This window comes from Cygnus olor, chromosome 8 (genome assembly GCF_009769625.2).
Source record: "Cygnus olor isolate bCygOlo1 chromosome 8, bCygOlo1.pri.v2, whole genome shotgun sequence".
NCBI classification, from domain to species: Eukaryota; Metazoa; Chordata; class Aves; order Anseriformes; family Anatidae; genus Cygnus; species Cygnus olor.
The window spans coordinates 12649430-12675883 of NC_049176.1; the positions used below are offsets into that span (position 1 = coordinate 12649430).

Here is a 26454-nt window from a genome sequence, read left to right on the forward strand (position 1 = left end):
GAAGGAGTGCTTTGCACTTAAAATTACTTACTGGATTTCTGGACACATTTCAGTGTGGCCTGATTCTGGGATTTCACCCAAATAGCATGCAAGCCAATGCAAGCAGAGCCAATTTCATCAAGCAAAAAATTCATCTGGGTAAAATAACCAGTTGTTCATACAGGCAATAATCATACAATAAGTATAGATCTGTATTGCTATCTCCATCCATGGCCAACTGGCTTTCCATTTCAAGTAAATGATCGACATTAATTAATGTCTCATAGCATATTGAGAAGTGGTGTACATCACACGAAGAGACTCAAGGCTGAACCCCACTCCTGGCTTTCTTTCTCCAGGTAGATACATACCCACAAATTTATCTTTACCTCCCTAAGCAGGGATTAACAGTTTTTATCTACCTCCCGGTGGAAGATTAATAATGGCAAAATCCAGGAAAAGTGCAAAAGTATAGGTGATATTATCACTATTCTTGTTATTCTTGTTATTAATTTGTCTGTCGAGTTTTCTCCAGAGTGCTGTTGTTAAACGCCTTATGAACGAGCACACCACTGTGCTGCCCAGGGAGGTCTGACGCTGCAGGACTGTGCAGTGCATGTTTCCCTGAATGCCATCTGATGAGCCCTGTATTACACAGCAGTTTAGTATCTTAGTTATGGTCACTTCGCACCTGCCCTTTAGCCTGGGACAAGAAAAAAGGAGAAAGAACAAAAGACTGGGGAGCCAGGCGCATATGAGAAATTCTTGTAGTCCAAAAAATAATAATAATAAAAAAAAAGCAGGACCACAGTGCATCCTCCATCCATCACAACACTGGAGCTGGCTGGCACAAAACCACTATAACCCACCCTGCTCTGCAGTGGTTAGGCAGGGGCTGTGCTGGTACCTCTGTCTGAAGCCCCACGTAAAACCCCATGGTGAAGCCCCAGAAAGGTTTGTGGCCATCTTCTACCTGGAGCCCTGACAAAAGCTGAATGGAAAAGGTGAGACATTTTGATAGTAACGGTATATCCCCAAAACAAAAAATAAATCAGGAGTACGATTACTTAGAAGATGAGATAAAGAGTAATTAAGGCTGAAATTATGTGGATGAGCCCGAAATGGCACACGGTGTCAACTACGCCGGACTAAACCAGACAGACTAGTCCAAGTATCTTGGTGGTTGAGGTTTAGAAATCAGCTTGACTGTGAGAGGCAGTCTAGACTGAGGAATGCTTGTAGACTGTGAAGTGGGATTATTTCATGCATTATACATTAAAAATATAAACTACTGCTGCTTTCCAGGAGAGCAGTGTGTCCCACTATGCTGGAGTTAAAGATGAAAATATTAGCTTGGAGGTCAAAGGATGAAATGTTGCGAAAAAAGTCCAGAAAACCATACTCGCTAGTACATATTCATACCAAAGATGAGTAAGAGGGGTCAGATATAGAAAGCATTTGACATGAGATCTGTTTGCTGGGAAAGAAGTCTCAGTGGTCCTCCAGAGGAGAAGATGGAGGGATTTGTACAGGTCGCATCCAGAGGAGGGAAGCAGCTCTGGACTGTGCAAGCTGATCAGCCATAGAAGATACCAGCACCATCCACTAATCTAAGCCTGGAATTACCCTTTGCTGCTAAATCCCTATTCATCATCACTTAGTACAGTGAAAGGGAAATTCTGTTCTCAGAAGACGATTTGGGAGACAAACTATTTCAGTGCTTAACTGTGCTGATCTAGTCTCCTACTGTGAAAATCTGCATCTGTGTTTAATGCCTCAAAATACCACAATAGGAAAAGCTTCTGTATTTATATATGATTTAAAGATTAACTTGTCTCAATTTGACTATTAATAAGCTTATTCGAAGAGCTCAAATGGTATGTGTGGAGGGGGGAGAGAAGGCAGGTTCTTACACACTTTACTGGAACAGCTCTCTGCATGATAATGAGGTATTTCAGCCAGCAGAGACCTGAAATATTTCAACATACCCTTCTTGCCTCCTCATTTGTCTTATTCCAAGTTTATCTTTTATTTAAACTTTGAACTACAGCTCTGGTATTATTGCTATTATTATACCTACACAACTAAAAGAAATGAGACACTCCCTAAAAAAAAATAAAGACAAGAATTGGTCCAGCTTAGCACAGATGTCCGCGGGGCAAGGGAACATTTTCTCTTTGTATCCCTGTGCGAAGGCTGCACACAACATACTGCTCAAGCTGATGTTGGTATTTCTGCCATGAGTGCAAGGGCTGCGCTCCCTTGGAAGCTTGCTCAGTGTTGCTGTTGACTCCCCTCAACGTCCAAAAAAAAGAGCTATATTTAGAGAGAAAATTGAACCACAGCTTTCAACCCGTTCTTGATTTTCAACGTGCCTTGTATAGAGGGGAGGTGTTTAAGCATAATTCCTTCTGAAAGGAATCCAAGGGAAGTACATGGAATAAGTGAGAGATAATTTCTGCTTGATTTGAAGGAAAAAACCCAAACCAACACAACAACACAAAAACAAAGGTTGCAATAAAATTTATGATGAGTTGCAAAAATAAGTTTTAAAAAAAGAGGTTTCTACTATAAATTTCCGTAACACTTTTCCAAATTACACTTTTTATATGATCAGCATCATTGTTTTCACTGTCTGTGAAAGTCAATCCCTAAGAAAAACGGAAAAAAGCCTAAAAATGGGAAAGTTGGTCATGTAGCCGTGAATAACTAAGAGAGATCATTCTTTGGCTCCTCTCACTTTCTGCTTCTCTCAGTTTTAATGTTGGTTATGATAAAGGGCAGCAGCTTCAGCCTGCCAGCCACTGGTATTCAGAAAGGATCCCTTCCATCAGATTTCAACTCTGGGTTTACAGTTCAAATGAATAGGGGGAAAATCAGCGTCTTCATTTGTTCACTCATTTGGAAACAACAAGAAAAAGCCCTAAGGTTCCTTCTTTGGCCTACAGCAATAGTGAATCATGCTATTTTATCCGATAGTGTAAACATGATGCTGATCTGAAAATGAGCCAATAAAAAAAATAAGCTAATTAATAACTAACATAAAAAGAAAAGCTATATTGCTGTCTCCACATGGATACTACATGTAATGTAAATCCTCGTGACTTATGTAATGTTTTGAAAGGTTACAGATGTCCTAAGCTCCTCTTCTAATTACTCTGTAAAAGTAGTGATAGACTTGATCACCTTTTTCGATCACTTTCCTCAGCCCGAGTTGTTGATTTACTGGTATGTTACATTATTTTTTGCTTCTAGAGAAACACGTCACTGCAGAACTTTACAATAAGCTGGAGACCTACAGACTTAGCAACACTCCTGGCACTGGGAGAGTTGGCTGGGGACTGGCAACTGATTTAGCAGTACATGAACTGGTCCCCTCACGGTTTTAAGGTGAGTGACATGAACAAATCGCAATAGCAATTTTTGTGATACAGAGTATTCCTTTTGTTGCATAGTATTGACATTACTGAGATGGATGCTATCTCTGCTGAACCATGTTGGGAGAAAAATAAAAGAATAGTTTCATTATCCCTGTTTAGGACTATAAGATATATAAAGATTAAAGACAAGACACGTCTGAGTCAGATTTTTCTTGTCTCTCACAATGGAGTAAAACAGCACCAAAAGAAAAAGCTTACTGTGAGCTAAAGACTGAGCACCTTATCTTAGTATCTCCACACTTTTGGCCATCTATCAGGAATGTATGACCTGAGCTTCCTTCGTCAGTATTGTTTGCATTCCTGTGCTCTTCTTGGATCTTTCAGAGTTGCAGGATTCCAGGTTACAGACAGCTGGCTGGGTGCAAGAACACTGCCGATACTGATCCTGTAGCCTTAGAGCAGCTACATCTCCTGCAACATCTCTCTCAGCCAGGTATACTTTATCCTTTCTCAGCACTGCAGATCACCCTGCATTTTGCCCTGACTTGAAAATTCAGGACTGAAATATGGGGGTATATATATTGGGGGTTTATAGTCCCTTCCAACCCAAGCCACTCTATGACTCTATGAAATATTAATTTGACACCCCGCGAATGTACAGAGCAAAAGCCAAGTCCACCAGGTAGGGAGAGCAATGACAAGAAGGGTAGGGATCCCCATCCACACTAGCCACTTGCCTCTTTCTGGGTATTAATCATGATCTTCCACTCCCTAAAACATCTGACATCTTCCTATATGAAAGATCCTTTTCTTTCTATCTTCATTTAATGAAATTAAGATCCATTAACTCAATCTTGCTAAAAGTACCTGAAACAAATTCTCAAGGCAGTAGAAGTTATTTTAGGGCATTTTGGATGGCTCTAAGCTTCCTCTGTTTTGCTCACAACTCAGCCTCAAGTACACCTGAGAAAAATACTTGATTGAGCCCGCAGGAAACTTCAGGGCTCTAAGTGAATAATGGCATCAAGATGTACACACTAATGCAAATAGCACAACATGACATCCCAGTGATAAACATATGTCATGAATGACAAAAAGATCAAGAGTTCCTTTAGAAAAGATCAGAATACAGCTAATACAAGAATGCCAAACCACTCCCAGAAATATTTTAGTTTTCCAAATGGGTAACTGAATGCTTAAAGCAAGTACGGCCAAAATTCAATCTGGACTTAAAACCTCAACTTCCTTATCTTACTTTGATGTAAAAAAAAAAAAAAAAAAAAACCTAGGCATTGTACACAACCCCTGTTCTGCTGGACTGCACGTACAAAACAAAGCATTCATGTGCTTGTCTTTGTTCTTCTCCAGAGAGGGTCAGGTAATGGATGGAAAACCAAAGCAGAAAAATGACTTTCTACCAAAAAGTCGGTGATGAAAACTACAACACAGACAGACAAAAAAGCTGTCAGTTGGTAGCAGCCAAGGCAGTAGGGAGAGGACCACAAGGCAACAGCTGTCAGAGAAGTGTAATCCAGACAATCAGCTCATTAATATTGTGTGTGCATGATGAAACAAAAAAGTAGAAAACATAAAAGGAAAAAAGGAAGAAAAAACATTTTGGTAGCTGTTTGTTCTAAATAAATCTCTACAGGATTCCTTCTCCTCTCTCTCAAGCTCTACAGCATGGAGTAAAGGTGCAAAATATTGGAGTTTGTGAGAATATCTGAACAGCTTTTCAAGCCCTTACTGAAAAGCGCAGCAGTTCTGTCACCAGTTATCCCTGGAGTTGAACGATCATGCTGGTGTGACCAATGCTACCATGACAAATAAAGCTGGACTCTGTTACTCTGTTATTTTACTTAACGCTTCCCTGGTTGTGAAAAGCCATGAAAACCAGTGGTGCTGACTTTAGCTTGGCATGGAGATCCTCTGGGCAACATGGGATGCCGCACATAAACCATCTCTACCTTCCCCCAGTTCAGGAGCACGTCCAGAAAAAATGGCTTCGTTCCGCTTCTGCTCTCCTTTGTCCATCCAGGTGCAGCCACTGCAGACATGCTGCTGGTTTGTCTGTACAACAAATCCTCTAGCAGCAACCTGTTCCTCTAGCCGATACAACTGAAGGCAAACCTGTGCCCTGGCTGGTAGCCCAGCCGCACCCCACAAAAATGCAGCTCTTCCTGTGTAACTGCTTCTGCAGGAGGGCTATTCCCAGGTAGGGGATAACATCTTTTCACTCTTCACAGACCTACCTAGGCTACATGAAGCCTGCAACACAGATACAGCTGAAGTCAAAGCAGCCAGACATAAACCAAACATAAAAATGGCTTAAAGCTGCCTGGCCTTTTTTTTTTTTTTTTTTTTAATTGTTTTTAATCCATCAAGAACTGTTGGGACCAAACAGATTCACACCCAGTACAGCGGTCCATGGCCAGCTACGCCTCTAAAATATACCTCCAGCACCCTGGGGGCTGCTGCTGCAGCTTGGCAAATAGCATGAGGGTTTGCTCAGCTGCTGGCCAGGAAAAACAGCAGAAACAGGGCCGAGAGCGCTGCTCGAGAAAAGACAGGTGGATAGGCAAGGTACACTGCTGCGACTCAGAGGCCTTCAGCTCTGCTTCCGTGTTATGGAAGAAATCTGTTTAGCTGAATAAAGAGGTGAAGTGCCATGGAGCCGAGGGCCAGCTGCAGACAAGCAGAGGCCTGCGGCCTAGTCAGTACTTTGGAGGTTGCCTGGCAACAGGCGGGCTGCTGCAGGCTGAAGCTGCAGGGAATTAGCAGGTTTACTGTCAATTTGTCTTCTGTGGGACCGGGGAGGTGTCCCCTGAAAGGCAGGGGGAGAAGAGCAATGCCTCGATAAGCTGACACGGCGGGCATCTTCTAAGGGTGCTTCCCGAGGGTGAGGGAGGCTGTAATTAAAGTGGCAAAGGGGCTTTGTCCTGCCTGTGTCCTCCTAAACTCCAAAGCACACCTGGCATGTTAATAATTCAGCCTTGATTAAAATGATGTCCATTCCAGTCACCTCACGGGTTAATTACTTGTTAACAATCTTAAATAGCTCAAACCCAATCATATCAGACTACCCTTGCTATGTAAGTGACAGTTGACTGTACACTGCATTTTCAGAATTATTTAACACATTTCCCCATTAATTCAGCTCTGGGTTATCTTGATGCCATCTCAGCATTCACTTAAGGAATTTGCTCCCTGTGAATCTTTCAAGTAACTGAATCTCAGCTTTACAGACCCACTTATTCTGGCCAAATAATTCTTCAAAATCATGTTGCTTCTCCAGCCTTCTGCAACAACCCCATGCGGCCACCGAGGATCATTACACAGACAGCAGCTATTACAGAGAACAGAGTAATGAGAACAGCAAGAACAACGTGGGTACACATTTCATGGAAATAGGAGCCTCGAATAGGAGTTTTGAATGAAAGATTTCTCCGGGTCACTTAATCTGGAGCCAGATTGCAACAGCTAATTGGTTTCCACTGCTAAATGCATATGAAGCTGGTCCCTCACAGTTGTGGATCCCCGCTCCACAACCAGCAGGAAGGTGGTGCAAGAAGGCAGGCAGGTCAGGAAAGGAATGCTAACTGGACCTTTCCCCTGCTTTTTACACACAAAAAGAGCAGCGGTAACTTGTTTTACAAGCCATCATGTTTTGTAGCAGTAAATTACCGATTGTAGAGTACATTGGCCGTTTTCAAACCGCATAATTACGGGCATGATTTCTGGGTCCTTGGGGAGCTACACATGTTGAGGCACCTCTGGCAATGTTTTGTTTTCCTATTTGTCTGGGGTTGGAAAGAAGGCAACTGAGGCTTCCTGATTTGGCAAACATTTAGGAGAGATGCCCTCCATTTCCTTAATGAGCCTATTAAGAGAATCTATCAAAGGTGTAAGGATGAGTCTCAGAGGAAAGAAACACGGAGAGAGAACAGATTGTCCTGAGATATTCACAGTACATAAACACAAGAAAACAACCTATAGGCAACTATAATCGGTTGGGAACAATGTGATCACGTTGCTGGAGAAGTACATCAATCTCATACACCTGGATGCTCTTTCTTTTTGCTCGGCCAAAGAGCTGTGTCTGAGCATACAGCTTCTGAACTTGAGCAAAATGAGTGACTTAAGAGAGATGTGCTTATTTCAGGTCATATGAACCAAACACTAACAAAACTCAAAAGGGAGTTAATTTTCCACCTTTCCTAAATGAATCTTTGCCAACGTGCATTTCAGGTTTTAACCTCCCCAGAGAGTTTAAAAAATGTTGCTGTATTCATACAAATATACTAGTTATAGGGCGAAGCAACACACAGCAACTGGCTCACATCACTCTCTACCACACAGGCTTTTATTTAAAAGATTAGCTATGACCCAACACTGCTCATTTTCCACTGCTTAGCCCCAGTTTACGGGGAAGCAGTCTTCCTTGCATGGCAAGCAGCTGCCTGCGCTGCCTGCAGAGGCCAGCTCAAGTATATGCAGGATAGAGAGTATATTAAGAGCAGAAGAGAAGGGGAAGCTGGAAGAGCAGACAGGATCAACAATGCTTAGGAGCTTGAAGGACGACGAGATGTATTAAAACATATGCTTATTTCTCTTAAAATGTCATTCTGTCAACCATCATGGTTTCCAGACTTTCAGAATTTAATTATGTTGTAATTACTTCCTATTTGGACAAGGCCACAAAACTAAAAGCTCGGTATCTTCTTGGACAAGGCCACTAAACTAAAAGCTCAGTATCTTCCTACATTACAGTTTACTGTATGTTCTTTACAATTCTGTAGCAGCTAAGTTTCCTTTCTTTATGTCAACAAATTTGCCTTTAGAATAAAAATACCAGTTTAGGTCCATTAGTGTAGTGTTATTTCCAAAAAGTATAGACTTGCTTATCCTCCTGTGAATCCTTATAACTTGCTTTTTATCATAAAAGCAACAAAAAGAAAACAAATACAAAACCCAGACACACCTAACCCTAAGGCAGGTGCTTTTTCAACACATGCCCTCCTGGATGAGTAAGGACCTATGAAATCCTTCACCTCACTGACTTGAAATCATTCTTCATTTTTTTCCACCTCTCCCCCGACCCCAAATTCCCATGATGGTACAAGATCTTGTATAGCATTCTCATACTGTGGATCAAAGGCTGGAAACCTGTAAGGCATACAGGTAGATAGTTCACCTGTTTAAACAGGTAGTCTGTAAACATTGTTTGTGACACAGTAATTCTATCAGACATTATTCTTACTGAAATGTTGTGGATGTTACAATAAAGAAAGCTGGAAGGAAAACAAAGAGGGACTCCTGGCTGCTCCCAGCAGAGCAGGGTTCCTGATGAGCACTATGTGCGCTCTCAGCCCAGCACTCAATCTATAAATGTGCTGCTTGTTTCCTGCTCACTTAGGCCATTAGGGCCTCAGTCTGCTTCCGGAGGAGAAGCTGCCAGATGGAGAGAGATTGATGAGCGCAAGCAGAATGCAAGACGGATTTCTGGCATGTTCCACAGCCACCTGTCCTCCTAATTCACCTCGGAGTGAATCGGTGGTGTCTGTGATGATCCCTTTCACTTCAGGTCAGGAGCTCCTCTGCTGTCAGAGAGCAAGAGGAGGAGGATTTTTGAGGGTTACCCAGTCCAGGCAGCACCTCGATCCCCAGCACACCCTCCTGTGGCCACTTCCTCCAGTCTTGCCCAGGCATCTGTTGGTCGAGTCCCGAAGTGGTCAGGATTGTCACAGCAGCTGGAGAGAAGGCTCTGGTGCATCTCAGGGCAGAATGACAAAACAGGTTGCAAAAAGAGATTCCACTGGGCTAGAGAGTCACTGCCTTGGCATGAGCCCATCATCAAAGCACCCTGCTGGGGGAGACGCAAACTGTCCCCAGCAAGATGTACTTTCTTGATCCATGTCCTTCCTCCTCAGAAAGGAACATTCCCTGCTTCAAGCTGTGCTTGGAAAAGGAAAGAACAAATTATGTACACTTGGAGGAAGTTCTTTACAACACACGCTTGAATTTCACCTTGTATTACAAGAGAAACAAAAGCCCAAAGTGCCTCTGAACATCCTGCTGCTATTCAAAGTGATGAGATTTGTGTCCATATGGGCCTATGTAAGGATGACTGTTTTCTTCCTTGCAACCAGTTTGCTAGGATCTATATTCTGCAGGTATCGAACTGCAGCTCCTCAGTGCAAGAAGCTCCCTTTCATTTCTACGTCACGAATAAAGAAATCACATGTACTATTTTCAGGACTACTTAAAGTAATACAGCACCGAGAGGGTGATGATTTTTCTCATTTCTGACAGGTCACACAGATTGCAAAGTCATCAAAACTAACAGCCTGACAATATTTTTTTCTTGTGCCATTAACAGTGGAAAAAGAGCCTAAAGTGAGGAAGATAGCTTATCAGAAGATGCAGATGTTATTGAACACAGTATCTTGCAACCAGCTACCTTTGGGGAGAGAGGGAGCATGTCAGCGTGAGCAGGCAGGACGAAGCATTCTCGTTAGCCACTTAGGAATCAAAGCCTTGATCCATTTCCAATTTCTTCCGTGACTGTTGACTAGCTGAGATAATCGATATTCCCTACTGTGTAAGGATGAAGCATCGCATGAGGCACAATCAGGTGGCTTTCTCAGACTGCTGTAAAATTGTTCCTCAGGAGGATGGACGATAAGGTCATTGATCTTGTGCTCTAAGCTATGGGTTAACAAAAGGATTTCTGGGATTAAGAAAGAGCTGTTCAGACAATCACTTGACTCTGCTAAGAACTTTAGCTATAGTTTTATTTTTCTTAGAGGTCAAGGCCTCCAAGCTATGTCAGCCACATCATATTTCTGTTCATGGAAGCACACCTCTATTTCTTGTTTGGGAAAGGAGCGAAGAATATCCCCCTACAGTGTGCTGAAATGTGCAGATGCAGCTGGGCTAAAGGTCTGCTGAAGCTGACGGGTTTGCAGCTCTGTTGTCACAGTAACTGGGTGACTCAATGTGACATGCTGTCTTTGGGCCTGAGTCATGTACACACACCGAATGCGGCCTACATTTCCCAATTTAAGAGAGTATGTATTATGCTGATTAATTACTCAGAGATGGGATTTTCTGTTGCTTGGGTGTTTTGTGTTTTTTTTCGCCACGGCTTTTGACTAACTTCACTCGCAGAGTCAAATTTTGGTTAAGAATTGTTGTCAAGGAAATTGACGTAAGTAAGCAAAGAAGTTGAAAGAATTATAAACAGATATGAAACCACTACGAGGACTGAATCTTCATCTGCTGCTTAAACAATTGAACAGAAAAATCATTGATATGTTGGCAAGGTTTCCCAACGACCTGACCCACAGTAACGCTTTTTAACTTTTTCCTATCCTTTTACTTTTTGTTGTGGAGATGAGGAACTGGGGAAGTGTAAGCAAAGAGGAGTAGGAACCCCTTCCCAGCCTCCCAAAACCCCCAAGAGTTCCTCAAGTCCTCAATACACCTGCATTTATTTAAGCCCAAACACAAACAAATTAAATTATATAAACAGTTGAACCCTATATTTACTACACAACTTACTCTCCACAAGAGAAACAAGCCTATAACATAGCAAAATTGAAATGAATTAACTTCAGGACACCAGAGAATCCTGAAGCAAAGCAACAAGGAAATCCTAAAAATGTGAATATTGCCTTACAAAGCACTCAGCTAAACTTCTACTCCAGTAGCTGCATATTGCTTAGATAACAATCAAGTAATCACTCATTTAACTTAGAACTGTATCAATAATGGCAAAAATAGTACCCAGGTTTTGTAATGGGAAGTTATTAATAGGGACTTCAGTTCTAAAAGCTGCCGTCACTGCAGACCTTTGCATTTATAAAATGCATACTGCCACTTTTCTATACTTAGTTTTGTTTGTACACTTATTTTTAAAGTGGAGAACTTCAGCTGCAGGTGCCTGAGAAACCGAACACCAGCAAAAAACTGCACAAAGACACTGTCCCCAGAGTCTTTTCTTTGTTTATTTGCAAAAGCTCTGGGGAAAAAAAAAAAGAAAAAAAAAAAAAAAAAAGGAACATTGTCAACCTTTGTCTTTTTTTTTTTTTACCTTATTTATTATTATTATTTTATTTTTTAAAGTTTAGCTTTAGGTCTCAGTATGGCATAGTGCTTCAGAATTCTGTTACTTTATTTAATTTCTCAGATAACGGACCAGACCCAACTGCCCTCTACACTACACTGAGAATGAATCGCTCATTTTTTTCCCTAAGTCACCCCATGCAGTAGTAATTGACTCTGGATTACCTGAGGTTTTTGTAAGTCAGGACTCGTTTCCAATAATTTAAGCTTTAAATTCTGTAACATCTTTAGAAATGAAATAATCACAGTACTTCTGACAAAGATGCATATCGGAAAGGTTGATCAAATATGACACAAGGCAGCTTGAAACTTCTGCCAAAATGTAATCTCTTCCAAATGCAAATTATCTAAGATTTCTAGGCATAGAAATAGACGATAACTCTCTTTGCTAGCAAGGAGTTTCCAACAGACAACAGAGCTTTTTCCCCCACCGTTCAGAAGGGAGAACACAGAATTTATCTGGGTACAGGAACTGAGCTGTAAAAGAATAAAGACACTATATTCTGTGGGGTCCTGCAGTTAAAAAATGGGTTATCACACACAAGACAAAGACTTAGGTTAGCAAAGGTTTCAGCATCTTGGCACCAGTGTCTTTTGTATATGAAGAAACAGATTTCTTCCAAGTTACCTCGGAAGTAAGCTGTGCTGCTTACCACTGAGATGCTACCTGTTTCCTCAGGTCTGACTGCTTGAATGAGCCCAAGAGAAGCAGAGATGAATTTCCACCTCCAGGAAGGTTTCTGCCTTCTTAAGCCTGAACAGCTTTGCTGCTGCTGAAGGAATGTTTGGCCTATATAAGCATGGGGCTCATTTCTAGACATTTCTGAACCTACACTTTTAACTACATCTTCCTCCACAAAACATGAAAGCCTAGCTTTTTGTTTATTTTTCAGTCTGGTCATAAGTATCGATCCTGGGATACATTTGTTTTTCCTCTACAGCCTCTTGTGCATCACAGAAGTGTCTAAAAGAGAAACACATCTTACTGTGAACAAGAGGTACTGCAAACCTGCTGGACTTCAACATCACAGTCTTTCTCCATATTCAGACTCAAGGCATCCCTCAGAAGAAACAGTTACAGGTTTCTCTTTTATTTGGGTGTTTTTTCCTTCAAAGGATGAGAGAGTTTAGACTTTCTCTTCTAAAGAACAACTAAGATGACTATTAAGCTCACATTGTTAACTGTGACTCTATATACTCTGCAACCACTTGTCCTTCAGACCACTGGATATAGAAAACTTTTTGTACAATATCCAAACTCGTCACCATACAGGAGGTTAGTCAGGACCTAACAAAATCTCCCAGCCAACCTGCATATGGGATTCAAATGTGTCCTATCGAACCTGGGAAAAAATTTCACTTTCTCTTACTCATAGAACTGAGTTATTTTAGACAAATTGTGTCAAAGATGACAGAAGACAGAAATGTCAGTGAGAGTCCATGCCACCTTTATCTATTGTTCTCTGTACTATTTTCAGCATCCCTTTTACAAAGAGGATGGAAGATTACATTTATTTTCCCCCTCCTCTCCAAAAAATCTGGAGTTTCTCCTACAAAAAATAAAGCTTCAACTTAAAATCGTAGTAGTTTTGCATAATCCAAATGAGCTTTTTGGAAATACAACATGCAATGAAATACGTTTGCTAGGTTTGACATGCCCAGTCATTCTGAATTAAGGTCAGGTTAATTTAAGGTTACTCTGGAGGAAAGCAATCTCTATAGATAATCTGCACCTCTGTGCTATCCATCTGACCCTATGGCTGCGTCCTCCTCCCGTGTGAGAGCTAACAATGCAGGTTCAGAGAGAAATTATCACACACAGATATTCTGAGACATTACTAGAAAAAGCATGTAGGTTTTCTTGAAGAAACAGAGGAGTTATTCATCCAAGATCTGAGGATGCAAAGGAGTTATTATTCATGCAGATGGAAAGAGCCAGATTCAAGAAGCTTGAGCCAAAAGACCTTCTGAGCATGCCTTCCTTCTGTGGGTCTGAAAGGGGAAACATCTGTCCTCCTGGACGGCTGTGACTCCTGACAGCATGAAGCTGAACAAAATGAAAGTTAAAATACATAGAATATACGCTACCTGCGGCCTGCTGGACCATGGAACAGTTTTCAGTTGTCAACGCTTGGAATATTTTCCAGATGTCAACACCTTACTCAACTGAACTTACACTATCCAGTGCAAATCTTTTAATGATATATACTGTCATACAGTTGCTGGGAATCTGGACAATGGATATTTCTATCCAATTTTCCATCTCAAACTTATATAGTACCTTAAAAACCCTTACCTTCAACACTCTTCTTGTTGATGGCATTACTCTGAGAAGTACAAGTACACATGCAGACAAATGAGTACTACAAGGACACTAAAATTTGTATTGAATTTGTATTCAGTCTGGTTGCAAAGATACTTTAGATGGTTAAAACGTGAAAACGTGATTATATGCAATTATTAATAAGAAAATCATATTCTTTCCCTGTTGATAAAAATTACCAATAGACCTGATTCAATTTACAATGCCAACTCAAAGCAAATGAAAAAAAAAAAGAGAGAGAGAGAGAGAGAGAAGTTTTCCTAATGTTTATACACCATGAAAATCTAACCTCACTACTGAATGCAAGCATCATGTCTGCTCACTGGAAAACCAGATATGTAGAGTTCAAATAAGTATTTCATAGGTGAAAGTGACTTTTTAAATGCATGACTCTTCCTACATTGTTAACATTTATCAGCAAGGTGACAATAGTATTAAACATCTAAATCCACTGCACCACTGTTGCCACTTTAATATGATTTTCAGATGCCAGGTCATCGTGCTGCATTATACCACAAAGCCAAGCAGAAAGGAAGAAGCTAAAGTTGAAAACAGAGCACGCATTAAAAAACATGACCCTCCTTACAGCGACAATAGGATCCTGCACTACAGAGATAACAGCACAGACATAAATGGAATTGATCATTGGCTTTTAATAAGAAATCACATCCAGACACAGCAGGGTTTTCTATAGATCTAAACACAATTCTTTTCAGTTTGGTTTGGTGTTTTCTTGAGAAGTTGATAAATGAGCAATTTTTTTCCTGTCCTTTATATTGGAAGATGAATTAGATATATTGCTGGAAGAACCAAAGGAATAAAAAGCTTGTGCAGTTTCAGAGCCTTTCCACAGTATCTCTTTTGCTTTCTGCTGCATTTGTGTTGTTTTACCATCTCTCACAATAGCAAGAAAACCTGAGTAACTAGATAAATACACATATATACGTACAAACCCAAAGAGAGAGGATGTACTAGAGAGAGAACAGGAGAGCAAGTGAGGTATTTTTCCTCTTTTCCACTAAAACTGACATAAACCAACAAGTAATTCCTTGTTAAACCATGCCTGCAAAAAGTTGCTTCCAGATAAAACAGCAACAGAGGTGTGAATAAAGTAATTCACCCACAACAGCAAGGTGTTAGCTTCAAAACATCGGTTTGAATTCAAAACATTGAAATAGCGACATTATTAAAGTAAGTCTGTTTTAAAACTACACAAAGAACTACCCTGAAAGGAGAACTTTTGCACAGCTCCTGCTACCGACCTTCGGCTCTGCTCATGCAGTTTCTCCATGAGCCAAGACACAGCTTTTGTTACAAGACCAGCTGTGGGGGTGCTCAGCTCTGGTCAGCGGCAGGCCCCTTATCTAACATGGGGCAGCTTCTGGATTCTTCTCGCAGAAGGCACCCTTATGGCCCCCCACTACCAAAACGTTGCCAGGTAAACCCACTACACACTGAAAAAAGCCACCATTTTTTTTTCTCAAGGCCATTTGCTTCTGAGGTGTTGAGAGCAGCAACCCTGTAGCACTGCTGGGTCTGCTGAGCAGCTGCATTTCCTCCAGCGAGGGGAGAACGCTACATGGCTAGGAAGTAGCTTCTCCTATAAGAACTTCAGTCTGCCAGGTCTTTCCAGCCACTCATGATGATGACAGAGTAGAAAAGGTGACACTGCTATTCCTGGGCTACATAAAGGAAGGTGTCATTGCAGCAGCTGCCCTGTAATCACACAATCTGCCCTGCAGGTTCTTTTACTCAGTGCTTGTAGAGCCTCTCCCATGGCTTCCCCCAACCTTCACAGGCCCAGAGAGGTGGCTGCCTACAGTGACGTTCCCGGTAGCTCTCCATTTACCTGTCTGCTGCGCTCAGCTGCAGGGCATCTCTAGATCTGCAATGTAACACGGTTTGAATGCCAACTCCTCGTCTTTGAAAGACCCCAGGACAGAAATGAGCAGAACTCTCTGAGTTCATTCAAGTACTGTCAAACCAAGACATTTCCCTACGGAGAAAATCTCACAATGCCCCTTACTTTGTCCCAATCTACAGCTCAACTGACTGAAGTCAAGCGTAAGAATAGAGGTGATAGGCTTCCTGTATTAAAATCAAACAACATGACACTTTCCTTAGGACATACACAGATCTCTGCAAGAGAAATTGCATTAGGAGATGCAAAACGTAACTGAGACGGATTGAGCTAGTATGTGAAATGTGTTGTTGTTTTAATAAAACAGCAACATTAAGTTTAACCTTCATTCATCTAGAATAAACACTTTCTTTCTTCATTCTTTCATCACACTGAGTTTCCAGACACGTAGAAAAAACTCTGAATTCCACCATCACCCCAAAAGCATGAGCACAAAAAGCACTGTTCATCATTCTAGGGTAACTCTTTATCACATATCACATAATATGCAAGATGCTCTGGTCAGGTAGGAAATTATCATCCTCAAGCCCATTTTTACAACTGTAAAGCTTGCTGGATGCTCTGGGAGGAATATGCCCCTCCCTCTGTAAAGGCCATTGCAAAATGGAAGGTATGGTCATTACAGAGCAGAAGACCAACAGGAAACAAAGGAGGAAAATCTCCCATTTATTAACTCTAAATTTAATCTTTTGTCATTTTCATCTTTTATTAAATTTTTATTAGCCCTTAAATTAGCATCTGACATCCTACTTAGAGGATTAATGTATTTCTCCTCTGTTTGGCTGTTTCTGAGCTGGGAAATTTATGCAATGCAGGTCTCTATCTACCGTAAGAGTCTCAGCAGATATCTTCACAAATTCAGTCTCTTCCACCTGAATAAATCTTATATTCTGCAAATGATGGATATAATACATCAGCCAGGTATCAGTGGGACCCTGCTCTGCAATTATCTAACACACATATGTGGAAACCAAAAGGAAGCTTCTTAGGCAATATTATTTTATAGTATGTATTACTACAGATCATTCCTAAACCACGGAATTCTATCCAACGATCACATGCCAGGAAATACTGCCGTTATTTCTAATTCCACTGACTTTGATCACAATGATTTCCTCAGTGGTAAATGATGGAAATTCAGACCTGGTGGGTGATCACCATGGATAGTCCTTAACTGAACAAGACAGGCTCTAGCACATTTTAAATACAATTTTCAATTAATAGGATTTTTTTCTTTGTATTCACAGAATTGTTCTCAAGGAAGAGTTTGATGCTAATTCTTTTAAATTTGTTCTTAAAATAGGATGACAAGACTACTATTTCCAATATAGCACCTTTAAAATCTAAGGGTTAGCTCCTGAAATCATGAGTTAAACTTAAGTGTGAAACTAAGGGGAAAAAACACCACGCCTTTTTTCTTTTGCCTTCTCTAGAACCATGACAGAGCTCATGGCAGAAAAAAAAAAAAAAGAAAAAAAAAAGCAAGAGGTGGATAATTACTTGTTAAAGCTCCCATTTTGTAGTAATTTGGGAATTAAAAAAAAAAAAAAAGAAATATTGGAAAAGATATAGCATGAATATGAAGTCTGACTACACCATGACTGTTCTCAAGTTTTTATGCCTCAGTCATTAGTTTACAAACCTAAAACACTCCCTGGCACTTACTGTGTGATGCTTACCCTACAAACATCTGGTGTTTGGTCTACAAATACTAATACACTAGTGAGAAGCAGTGGAAGACACACAGTGCCTGATTTATACAACAGAAAATACACGTTTAATGGTTTTGTTTGTTGCCTTTTTTAACAGAACAGGTTTTGCTGCATTCAACAAGACAGCCAACTATTCTTCACGTAACCTCTGCAGTCCCTTGGACCTCTTGTAGTGATAACTATCAAGACCGTAATTTCTTATTTGAGCATGTCAACTTCTGTAATTATTAGTTCCTGTTTGTAAATAAAGACCACGTTATAACTAATTAAAGAATGACAGAACAATTGAGGTTGGATGGGAACTTTGGAGATCATCTTGTCCAGCCCACCTACCCAAAGCAGGGTTAGGTAAAGCTGGCTGTTCAGGACCAGTTGTGTTTTCAGTATCTCCACGGATGGAGGCTCCACAACTCCCTTTGGACAACCTGTTACTGTGTCTGATCACCACTGAAGTTAAGAAAAAGTATATCATCTGCAACTCTCTGAGGATTCTTTTTGCTCTATCCTCCAGGTCATTAATGAAGAAGCTGAAGAATATCCCAGTATCAGCCCCTGGGGTACAACACCAGTGGCTGGCCTCCAGCAGTTCACCCTGCTAACCACAACCTGTTAAACTCAGCAACTGAGCCAGATTCCAGTCCACCTCTTCATCAGTTTGTTTATGAGGATGTTATGGGAGACAGCGTCTTTCTGTGCTTGAGATAAGCAACATCCTCAGCTCTCCCCTCATCCACCAAGCCAGACATCTCATCATGGAAGGCTATCAGCTTGGTTAAGTATCATTTCCCATTCATAAATCCATGTTGGTTACTCCTCATCACTTTCTTCCTCATGAGCTGATTTTCTTTACTGCCTATCAAACAGTTAATGTGCCATCTGCAGTCAGAGGTCACGCTCCCTTGATTCAGACTTGGCTCTCTAAAGACATTCTACTTGGCAAAAGTGAGAAAAATGATCCAAATAAATAAAAACTGTGAATGTGAAGTCAGTTCAACCCTTGTGTTTTAATTTAATGTGGGACATCAAGTTAACAGAGTCAAGGCACCACATAATCACTCAGTAGGGATGCGTAACAAATACTGAGAGCAGTCTAAAAGAAGTACGAATGGCAGCATCTGCTTGCAAAAGCACTAGAAGAAACAATAGAGACAGGGCTAGGAAAAGGGCAAGCGCTGACACATGAGGGCAGAAGAGACAGCAGCCCAAGTGGCAGATGAGGAGAAGCGTCCTGCCACACCTCGAGCAGAAGGCCGCACACTGCTCAGGCCCCACGAGAGTTACCTAGCCAGCTGGAGAGCCACAGCAAAGCCGCCACGCACCAGCCCTGCCACCAGAACAGGCCACAAGCCTCCAACACACCCGCAAGGAGGAAGCAGAGGCAAGGGGCAGCGACGTGACTGATCCAGAGGCTAAAGGAAGCAAGCTTTGCAGGAAAAGACTGTGCCGTAAGAAAAGTCCCGCTCTTAAAGAGGGCAAAAAACTTGCCTAACAAGCAGTTTATTGACGTTGGCCAAGAGGAACCCAAGAGACATAGTGAGGACGTTACAACCACTGGCCCTCCTCACCACACACAGGTGCACCTGGCCAAGCAGGAGGCCTGGTAGTGGTGAGTGCGTGGCCACCGGCGTGCGTGAAATCCATGACAGAAGGAGCGCAAGTGAGTGAAAACAGATGTAGTCCAAGTAAGTACCACCCTCTCCTCCAATAAGATCTCGTGATGGGTTTTGTTGCATTACATTCATGTAAGTCTTCCACATTTTCTGCCACTTTTGATGGAAATGGGCACTGCATTACCCCACGTGCAGGCTTGTGACTCAGAAAGGCAGAGAGCTGCTGTAAGCAAACCTTCATTCACTGAGCTAAGATGAGTCATGACCCTACTTCAGACCACCTCAGTTCTCCATGAGAGTACCCACATGCTACTCACTGATTTCAACATCCCCCGATGTCCAGAGTTCCTCCCATAGTTTTCCAAACTATGCTATTAATCCTGATGACAAGCAACTAAAAATCTCTGAATCTCAGAACACGCCTCTCCATAGGCTTAGTTGTTCTGAGCCTAACTATCAGAAGACTGCTCAGGACACAGTTTTGATCCCCTGCTACGTCTTACGCTGAATGAAGGAACGCACTGCATGCCCAGTGAGCAAGTAGAACCCAGCTAGGCTCCTTGCAAGGGTGGGCTGTCATTAACACAGCAGAAGGTAGCTTGAATCTTCTACTGTTTCCCATCTCTGCTAATCCCAGGTCATAATTCTTGATCCTGAATCCACCTACAGAGGAGCTCAGAATTTCACTCCCTCCTTTTAAAAGGCCCCACGTGCTGAACCCATTCAGGGCACTATGCACTTACCATCTGCCTCAAATGCATTTCAAAATACTTTCCAATAAAACACATCTTAGAAACACATACCCAGTACAAATTGAAAAATTCATGAAAAATATCATATGGCTTGCAATGTATTGTACAAGAAGAAAATTAGAAAGGCAAGCCCAAGAAAATCGATAAACATCTATTCCAAAAAGTAGCATGAGGACTTCTATTTTAACCTCTCATCAGAAAAATATGCACTCAGTAAACAACATAATGTTACTGTACTTGATAAATCCTTAAATTACTCATTTTAAAGAACTGAGCAAAGGACTGAACACTAAAAATGAAACTGTAGTCTTTTACTCCCAAATACTCTCTTTCAGCAACAGAGCACAAATCTCAAGTCCAATTTTTACAGATATCTTTTCACAAAACCTTTTTTCTGTCTGGAATAAACATTAGTCTGGCATGGCCCACTGTCTCACATGATCGTAGAAACATTAAGGTTGGAAAAGACAAGATCATCTGATCCAACCATCACCCTATTACCAATATCACCCACTAAGCCATGTCCCTAAGCACCACATCCAACCTCTCCTTAAACACCCCCAGGAACGGAGACTCCACCACCTCCCTGGGCAACCCGTCCCAACGCCTGACTGCTCTTTCTGAGAAGAAATGTCTCCTCATTTCCAGCCTGAACCTCCACTGGTGCAACTTGAGGCCATTCCCTCTTGTCCTATCACTAGTTACCTGTGAGAAGAGGCCGACCCCGAGCTCCCCACACCTTCCTTTCAGGGAGTTGTAGAGAGCAATAAGGTCTCCCGTGAGCCTCCTCTTCTCCAAACCAAACAACCCCAGTTCCCTCAGCCACTCCTCATAGCCTTGTGTTCCAGGCTTTCACCAGCTTCGTAGTAAAGACAGATGCAAAGAAGGCATTAAGAACCTCAGCCTTTTCCTTATCCTCAGAAATCATGTTCCCCCCTACATCCAGTAAAGGAATGAGATTCTCCTTGGCCCTCCTCTTGCTGTTAATCTATCTCTAAAAACATTTTTTGTTATCCTTGACCACAGTGGCCAGGTTGAGCTCATACTGGGCTTTGGCCTTCCTGAGTTTTTCTCTGCATATCCTGGCAACTTCCTTGTACTCTCCCCACATTGCCTACCCCTTCTTCCACCGGACATAAACTCTCTTTTTCTCCCGGACACTCACCAAAAGTTCCCTGTTCAGCCATGCTGGTCTTTTTCCCCGCTAGCCCATCTTATGGCACACAGGGACAGCCTGCTCCTACACCTTGAAGACTTCTGGAGGAGCGTCCAGCCTTCCTGGGCCCCTCTGCCCTTCAGGACTGACTCCCAAGGGGCCCTCCCTACCAGTGTCCCGAGCAATTCAAAGTCTGCCCTCCAGAAGTACAAGGTAGCAGTTTTATTGACCTCCCTCCTGACTTCACCAAGAAGAGAACTTTACCATTTTGTGGTCACTGCCCAAGACAGCTCCCTACCACCACATCTCCCACCAGTCCTTCTCTGTTCAGGAACAGCAGGTCTAGTGGGGCACCCCTCTGGTAGGCTCACTAACCAGCTGAGTCAGGAAGCTGTCTTCCACGCACTCCAGGAACCTTCTAGACTGCTTCCTCAGGGCTGTATTGTATTTCCAGCATATGTCCCGGATGTTGAAGTCCCCCATGAGAACAAGTGCTGGCGATTGAGCAACTTCTGCCAGCTGCTTATAGAACGCCTCATCTGTCTCTTCATCCTGGTTTGGCGGTCTGTAACAGACCCCCACCAGGATGTCCACCTTGTTGGCCAAGCCCCTGATCCTTACCCACAGGGACTCTACCTTATCATTCCCAACCCTGAGCTCAACAGCATCAAAACACTCCCTAATATAGAGAGCCATGCCACGAACCCTCCTGAGTTGCCTGTCCCTTCTGAAGAGCTTGTAGCCATCCATTGCAGCACTCCAGTCGTGGGAGTGGTCCCACCATGTTTCAGTGATGGCAACTAGGGCATAGCTTGCCTGCCGCACCATGGCTTCCAGCTCCTCCTGTCTGTCGCCCATGCTGTGTGCATTGGTGTAGATGCACTTCAGTTGTGTCGTGGCCCTCACCCCCAACCCCAGGGCTGCTTCCCCAGGCTCATCTCTATCAAGTCTCATTTCCCCCCTGTCCCCCTTCATACCTAGTTTAAAGCCCTCTCAATGAGCCCTGCCAGCTCCCAGGCTAGAATTCATTTCCCCCTTTGAGACAGTTGGGACCCATCAGCAGCCATCAGGCCAGGTGCCGAGTAAACCTCCCCATGATCAAAAAAAAACAAAATTCCTGTGATGGCACCAGCCTCTCAGCCATGTATTGACCAGCTGGGCCTTCCAGGTCCACTCAGTATCCCTCCCCACCACTGAAGGGATAGAGGAAAACACCTCCTACGCACCTACTCCATCCAGTAACTGCCCCAATCCCCTGAAGTCCCTTTTGATAGCCTTCAGGCTTCTCTCAGCAATTTCATTGCTGCCAGCCTGAATTATCACTAACGCGTAATAATCAGAGGGGCGAACAAGGTCAGGAAGTTTCCTGGTGATGTCCCTGACCCAGGCCCCAAGCAGGCAGCAGACTTCTCTAAGAGTAGAGGCCGGCCGACATATGGGGCTCTCTGTTCTCCTCAGAAGGGAGTTGCCTATGACTATTGCCCTTCTTTCCTTCCTGGTGGAGGAAGTCTTGAGGCATGGAGTTGACTTTCTTGCCCTTGACAGCCTCCTGTGTGGACTTTCCCCCACATCCTCACCACCCTGTCCCTTGAGCTCCAGGGCCTCAAACCTATTGTGTAAGGGCACCTGGGGAGGCGAGGCGGGTAGGGAGGGGGCTCGCCTGCGATTGGTGTTTTAATCAGTATGAAAAAAATACCTTATTTAGCAAACTATGAAATCAAGCAGCACAAAAGCAAGTGAATAAACACATTGAGAGAGATATAAAGCAGAGTGTCAGAGGAGCAATCTTTCTGTTCACACGGTCTCATTATGGTCATGGTCTCTCGGCCCATTACTGGACCACACCAAACACACATTTCCCATCAGTGCTCACACTTCAAGAAGTAACAAAACCACTTATTTCAAGATCAAATGTTAAAACCCATCCCATGGCTCTTTCTTGGGTCATCCTCTGGGTGTACAGAGTACATCCTCTGGGCGTCTTGGTAGCATAGAACATAAAAAAGATGTTCTGTCTTGGTAAGCTTGATAGACCAACAAAACTAAGTTTCTACTCCACTACAATTGTTTTATACAGAGAGTGGCATTCTGCAAATAAATAGCTTCGGGGTGAAACAAATAATATACAACCATGATGATCATCAGATATTTGATTCATTGTTTAGTGTTATCACTATTTATAAATCAATGAATTAGCAAGTTTTGACCATTCCATTTTTTGATCGTAAGTTTACTATTTTAATTATTAAGCATGTGCCAAAGCTCTGTGCTGTACTTTCTTTAAATATAACAAGTGTGTACAGATATACATATATATACAAAAAGTAATAATGATTTCATTACTTTACTTTGCATGTGCTACTGTCATTCTTATACACTGTACCTTACTTTTTCTGTAAGAACCCTGGGTGAATGAGCGGAAATGAAAATTGCCCTTACCTTAATGTTGCAAGCTTGTTCCATCAGTCTCCTGGCGTTCTCCTCAGCTCTGTATCTCTTGGGCAGCTGAACCCTGAAGAATTTTAAAGCTCCTTCAAAATCAGCTTGTAGAAGGTCCTCTTTTGAGGTCTGCAATTAAACACAGAGAACTACTCTAAACACTGAGAACATGTAGTCATGCTCTTTTACTGGATTTGTCATTTACTGACTGCATTCCAAACCACCAAAATTCACATTAGCCCAAAAAACATCCTCTTTAAAATCGGCTCTCTAATCCATTTCTCATAAAACAAGACAGAGGCTAAAACTTATCCCAGGAATCCCAGGCAGAGCAGCACAATCAGAGGACTACAGCACATTAATGTATTTCATCCTTCTGTACCTGCAGGGTAAGAAAGGGATTCTGGCTAAGCCTGTCAAGATGAAACTGAGTAAGGGGAAAAAAAACAAAACAAAACAAAACCAAGCAAACAATAAAAACCTAGGAGAATCTGTAACATTTTTAGAGAGCTTATGCTTTAGAACATCGCTGATTTTTATAATGCTACCCTAAAAAGATAATACATAGATACATAGATATGGTTGCAGACATGAACAGCAGAAGCAAAAATGCATATGACTCATAAGAGGCATCAGCAAGTCAATGTGTAGAAGTCTGTGACACAATTTCTCAAAGAACACTGTGCCAGAAAATGTTTCACATGTTTATTTCTATATCTCTCATAAGACTGTACCTCTCGCTGTGGTATCAAGCCTAACAGGTCAGAAAATGTTAAACACTCAGCATTAATCCAGTTCTGCTACTGACGGAGTAATATGATTCATGGGTCAGGGACAAACGTATTAATTTTTGGAGATGAGAGAACTATACCAGGAGATTTTATAGATATGCAAAAGCAAGCCTTTAGACTGTTCCTTTAAAAGGTTCACAGAGACTGTATATCCAGACAAGACATTCAGGACGTCACCTCAAAATGTGAATGTCTTTTAAACCAGAAGGAACAAAGGAACACATGCCAGTGTACAGAACAGCACCACGGAGGCTGGAGCTGTGTACCATCACACTTCGGCTGACACTTCCAGAGAGATACAGGCCCCTTTGCTGAAGGGGCTCCCCTTTCCTTAGCTAACTTCTCACCCACCCAAAACCCTTTGCTGCTTCCAGACAACCTCTTTCCAGCAAACACACTGCAGCCAAACACACCGGATCTGGCTCTGCACTGGAAGAACTGGGAAAACAGCAGTCCTTGTCATGAAAGAGGTGAGACTAGATGAAAGTCTTATTTCTCCTGGGTGTTAAATTTGTTTCAAATAAGTAGAAATAAATTTAATTCTCACTACAACAGAAAAAAATTACTAATGGGTTTTGTTTACAAATCCTCCCTATGTATCATATTAACTAGTTTCAGTAGCTCATTTACATGAAAATAATTAAACCTACTATGTAAAACACTTTCTTAAAAGTACAAGTATATTGCTTCCCAAAGCAAACTGAACTTCAATGTGGTACTGTAGATATTACGAGCATGCAACAGCAAGCTTCCAACATGGCTTGACATATTCCACAGTCCTGCTAAAAATGCTACAGCAGCCTGCACAGAGGGTCCACAAAAACATAGCAGTTTGACCAAGCTTTATCTGATGGGGAAATGGAGAAGGGTTTTTGAATGGATTTTAAATGATGAACATAACTGGGAACCACAGAATTTAAGAGGGCATTTTCATGGTTATCCAGCATTTCTGATAGCGGAGAACATGAGCTGACATCAGAGGTCTGCCACCCAAGCACCCATAATCATCACTGCTCGGTGTCCAACCTTCCACTATGGGGATGGCACAACAACGTGTCCTTTGGCTTCCTCAATCAAGACCACATAAGAACAAAATATCCATTGTGCACATTTATCTATCGCCCTATGTATTTCTGGAGATGATCACACCGTACACCCTGCTGAAGACTTACTAGTAGTTTCCGCTACATTAATCACAAGGTAAGAGTGAGAAAACTCTAAATGCAGCTGAAGTTGCTTTGGCAGATCTGTTTCCCTTTGACTGCAGCATTTTCTAACTTTGTCTTCAAGCTGCTCAGAGTTCCCTCAAGATCTCTTTGATCCTTCACTTGCAGCCAAGGAAGCTGCTGGGTCATCACTACAGGGACACAACAAAAGCTGCCTTCAGGACATGGATGAGAAATGCTCAGTTTTACAAACTCTCACATCTGATTCTGTCCACAAAAATTTGGCAGAAGGACTATCTGGCTGAGGCTCCATCTGACAAGACCGATGTCATGTTGACAGAGAGCTGGTGCACTTAGGTATCTAACGAATCGGACCCACTCGTGAACATAGCTATGGCCAACACATCCATTTCCTCCTCTGCACGCTGTTTTTCTTCTGGAGAAGGTTTAGTAAGGCTGTATACGCTTTTGCCATGCTTGAGGCTTGGTCAGTGCTTCGGATGCACAGCGGGCAGTATTTGGGGCGACCTGCTGGCACCAAGCAGTGCTCTGTGCCAGAACCCGCACCGACAACCGAGCCATTTTGGGCAAAGTTCAGCTGGGTAATGGTGCTAGAAAAGCAGTAATTGGTTTAATAACCAGCCAACTCCAAAGTGATTTCCCCCCTTCCCTCTCCGTGATGCTGACAGCTGTGTTTGCCATATGGGTCAAACAGATTTCCCTACAACATTATACATTTGCCCTCTTTGGAGTCAAGCTTGCTGCTGCATTTCCAGTCCCCTCTTCTTCCTCGCAGCCTCTCCCGGCCCTGGCCACAATTCTGACCAAGGTGCAAGGGCACACCAAGCAATGTGTAAAACCCCTGTGGCTACTGTTATCCGTTTTAGGCAGAAGGTGCTCAGATACTGCAATGCTGCAAGCCAGGGTAATCTCCAAGACAGGCTGCTTGCTGTGTGCTTCCAACAGAGTGGGAGGGTGTTTTTAATTACGACTTCTGGACACTCGCTCCCAACACTAAACAAACACCAAACACACTTTTTTTTTTGCCAAAGTTTTACCATTTTATTAGGAGATGAGCTATCCTAATTTTAAGCAAGT

The 26454-nt window shown here is 42.4% G+C and overlaps 1 protein-coding gene and 1 long non-coding RNA gene across 21 annotated transcripts in view; one reads left to right on the plus strand and one right to left on the minus strand.

Annotated features, from left to right (window-relative positions):
* RABGAP1L (RAB GTPase activating protein 1 like) overlaps window positions 1–26454 on the minus strand; it is a 250803-nt gene that overhangs the window by 40766 nt on the left and 183583 nt on the right. For all 20 annotated transcript variants that reach the window (XM_040565580.1, XM_040565585.1, XM_040565577.1 and 17 more), the window contains one exon: window positions 23400–23528. In XM_040565580.1, the coding sequence (XP_040421514.1) occupies window positions 23400–23528 (129 nt within the window). The remainder of the gene's footprint in view (window positions 1–23399; window positions 23529–26454) is intronic.
* On the plus strand, window positions 2572–10600 carry LOC121073980. The gene is made up of 3 exons (XR_005822040.1): window positions 2572–3369; window positions 3744–3852; window positions 4728–10600. It is a non-coding gene; the product is annotated as an uncharacterized LOC121073980 (long non-coding RNA).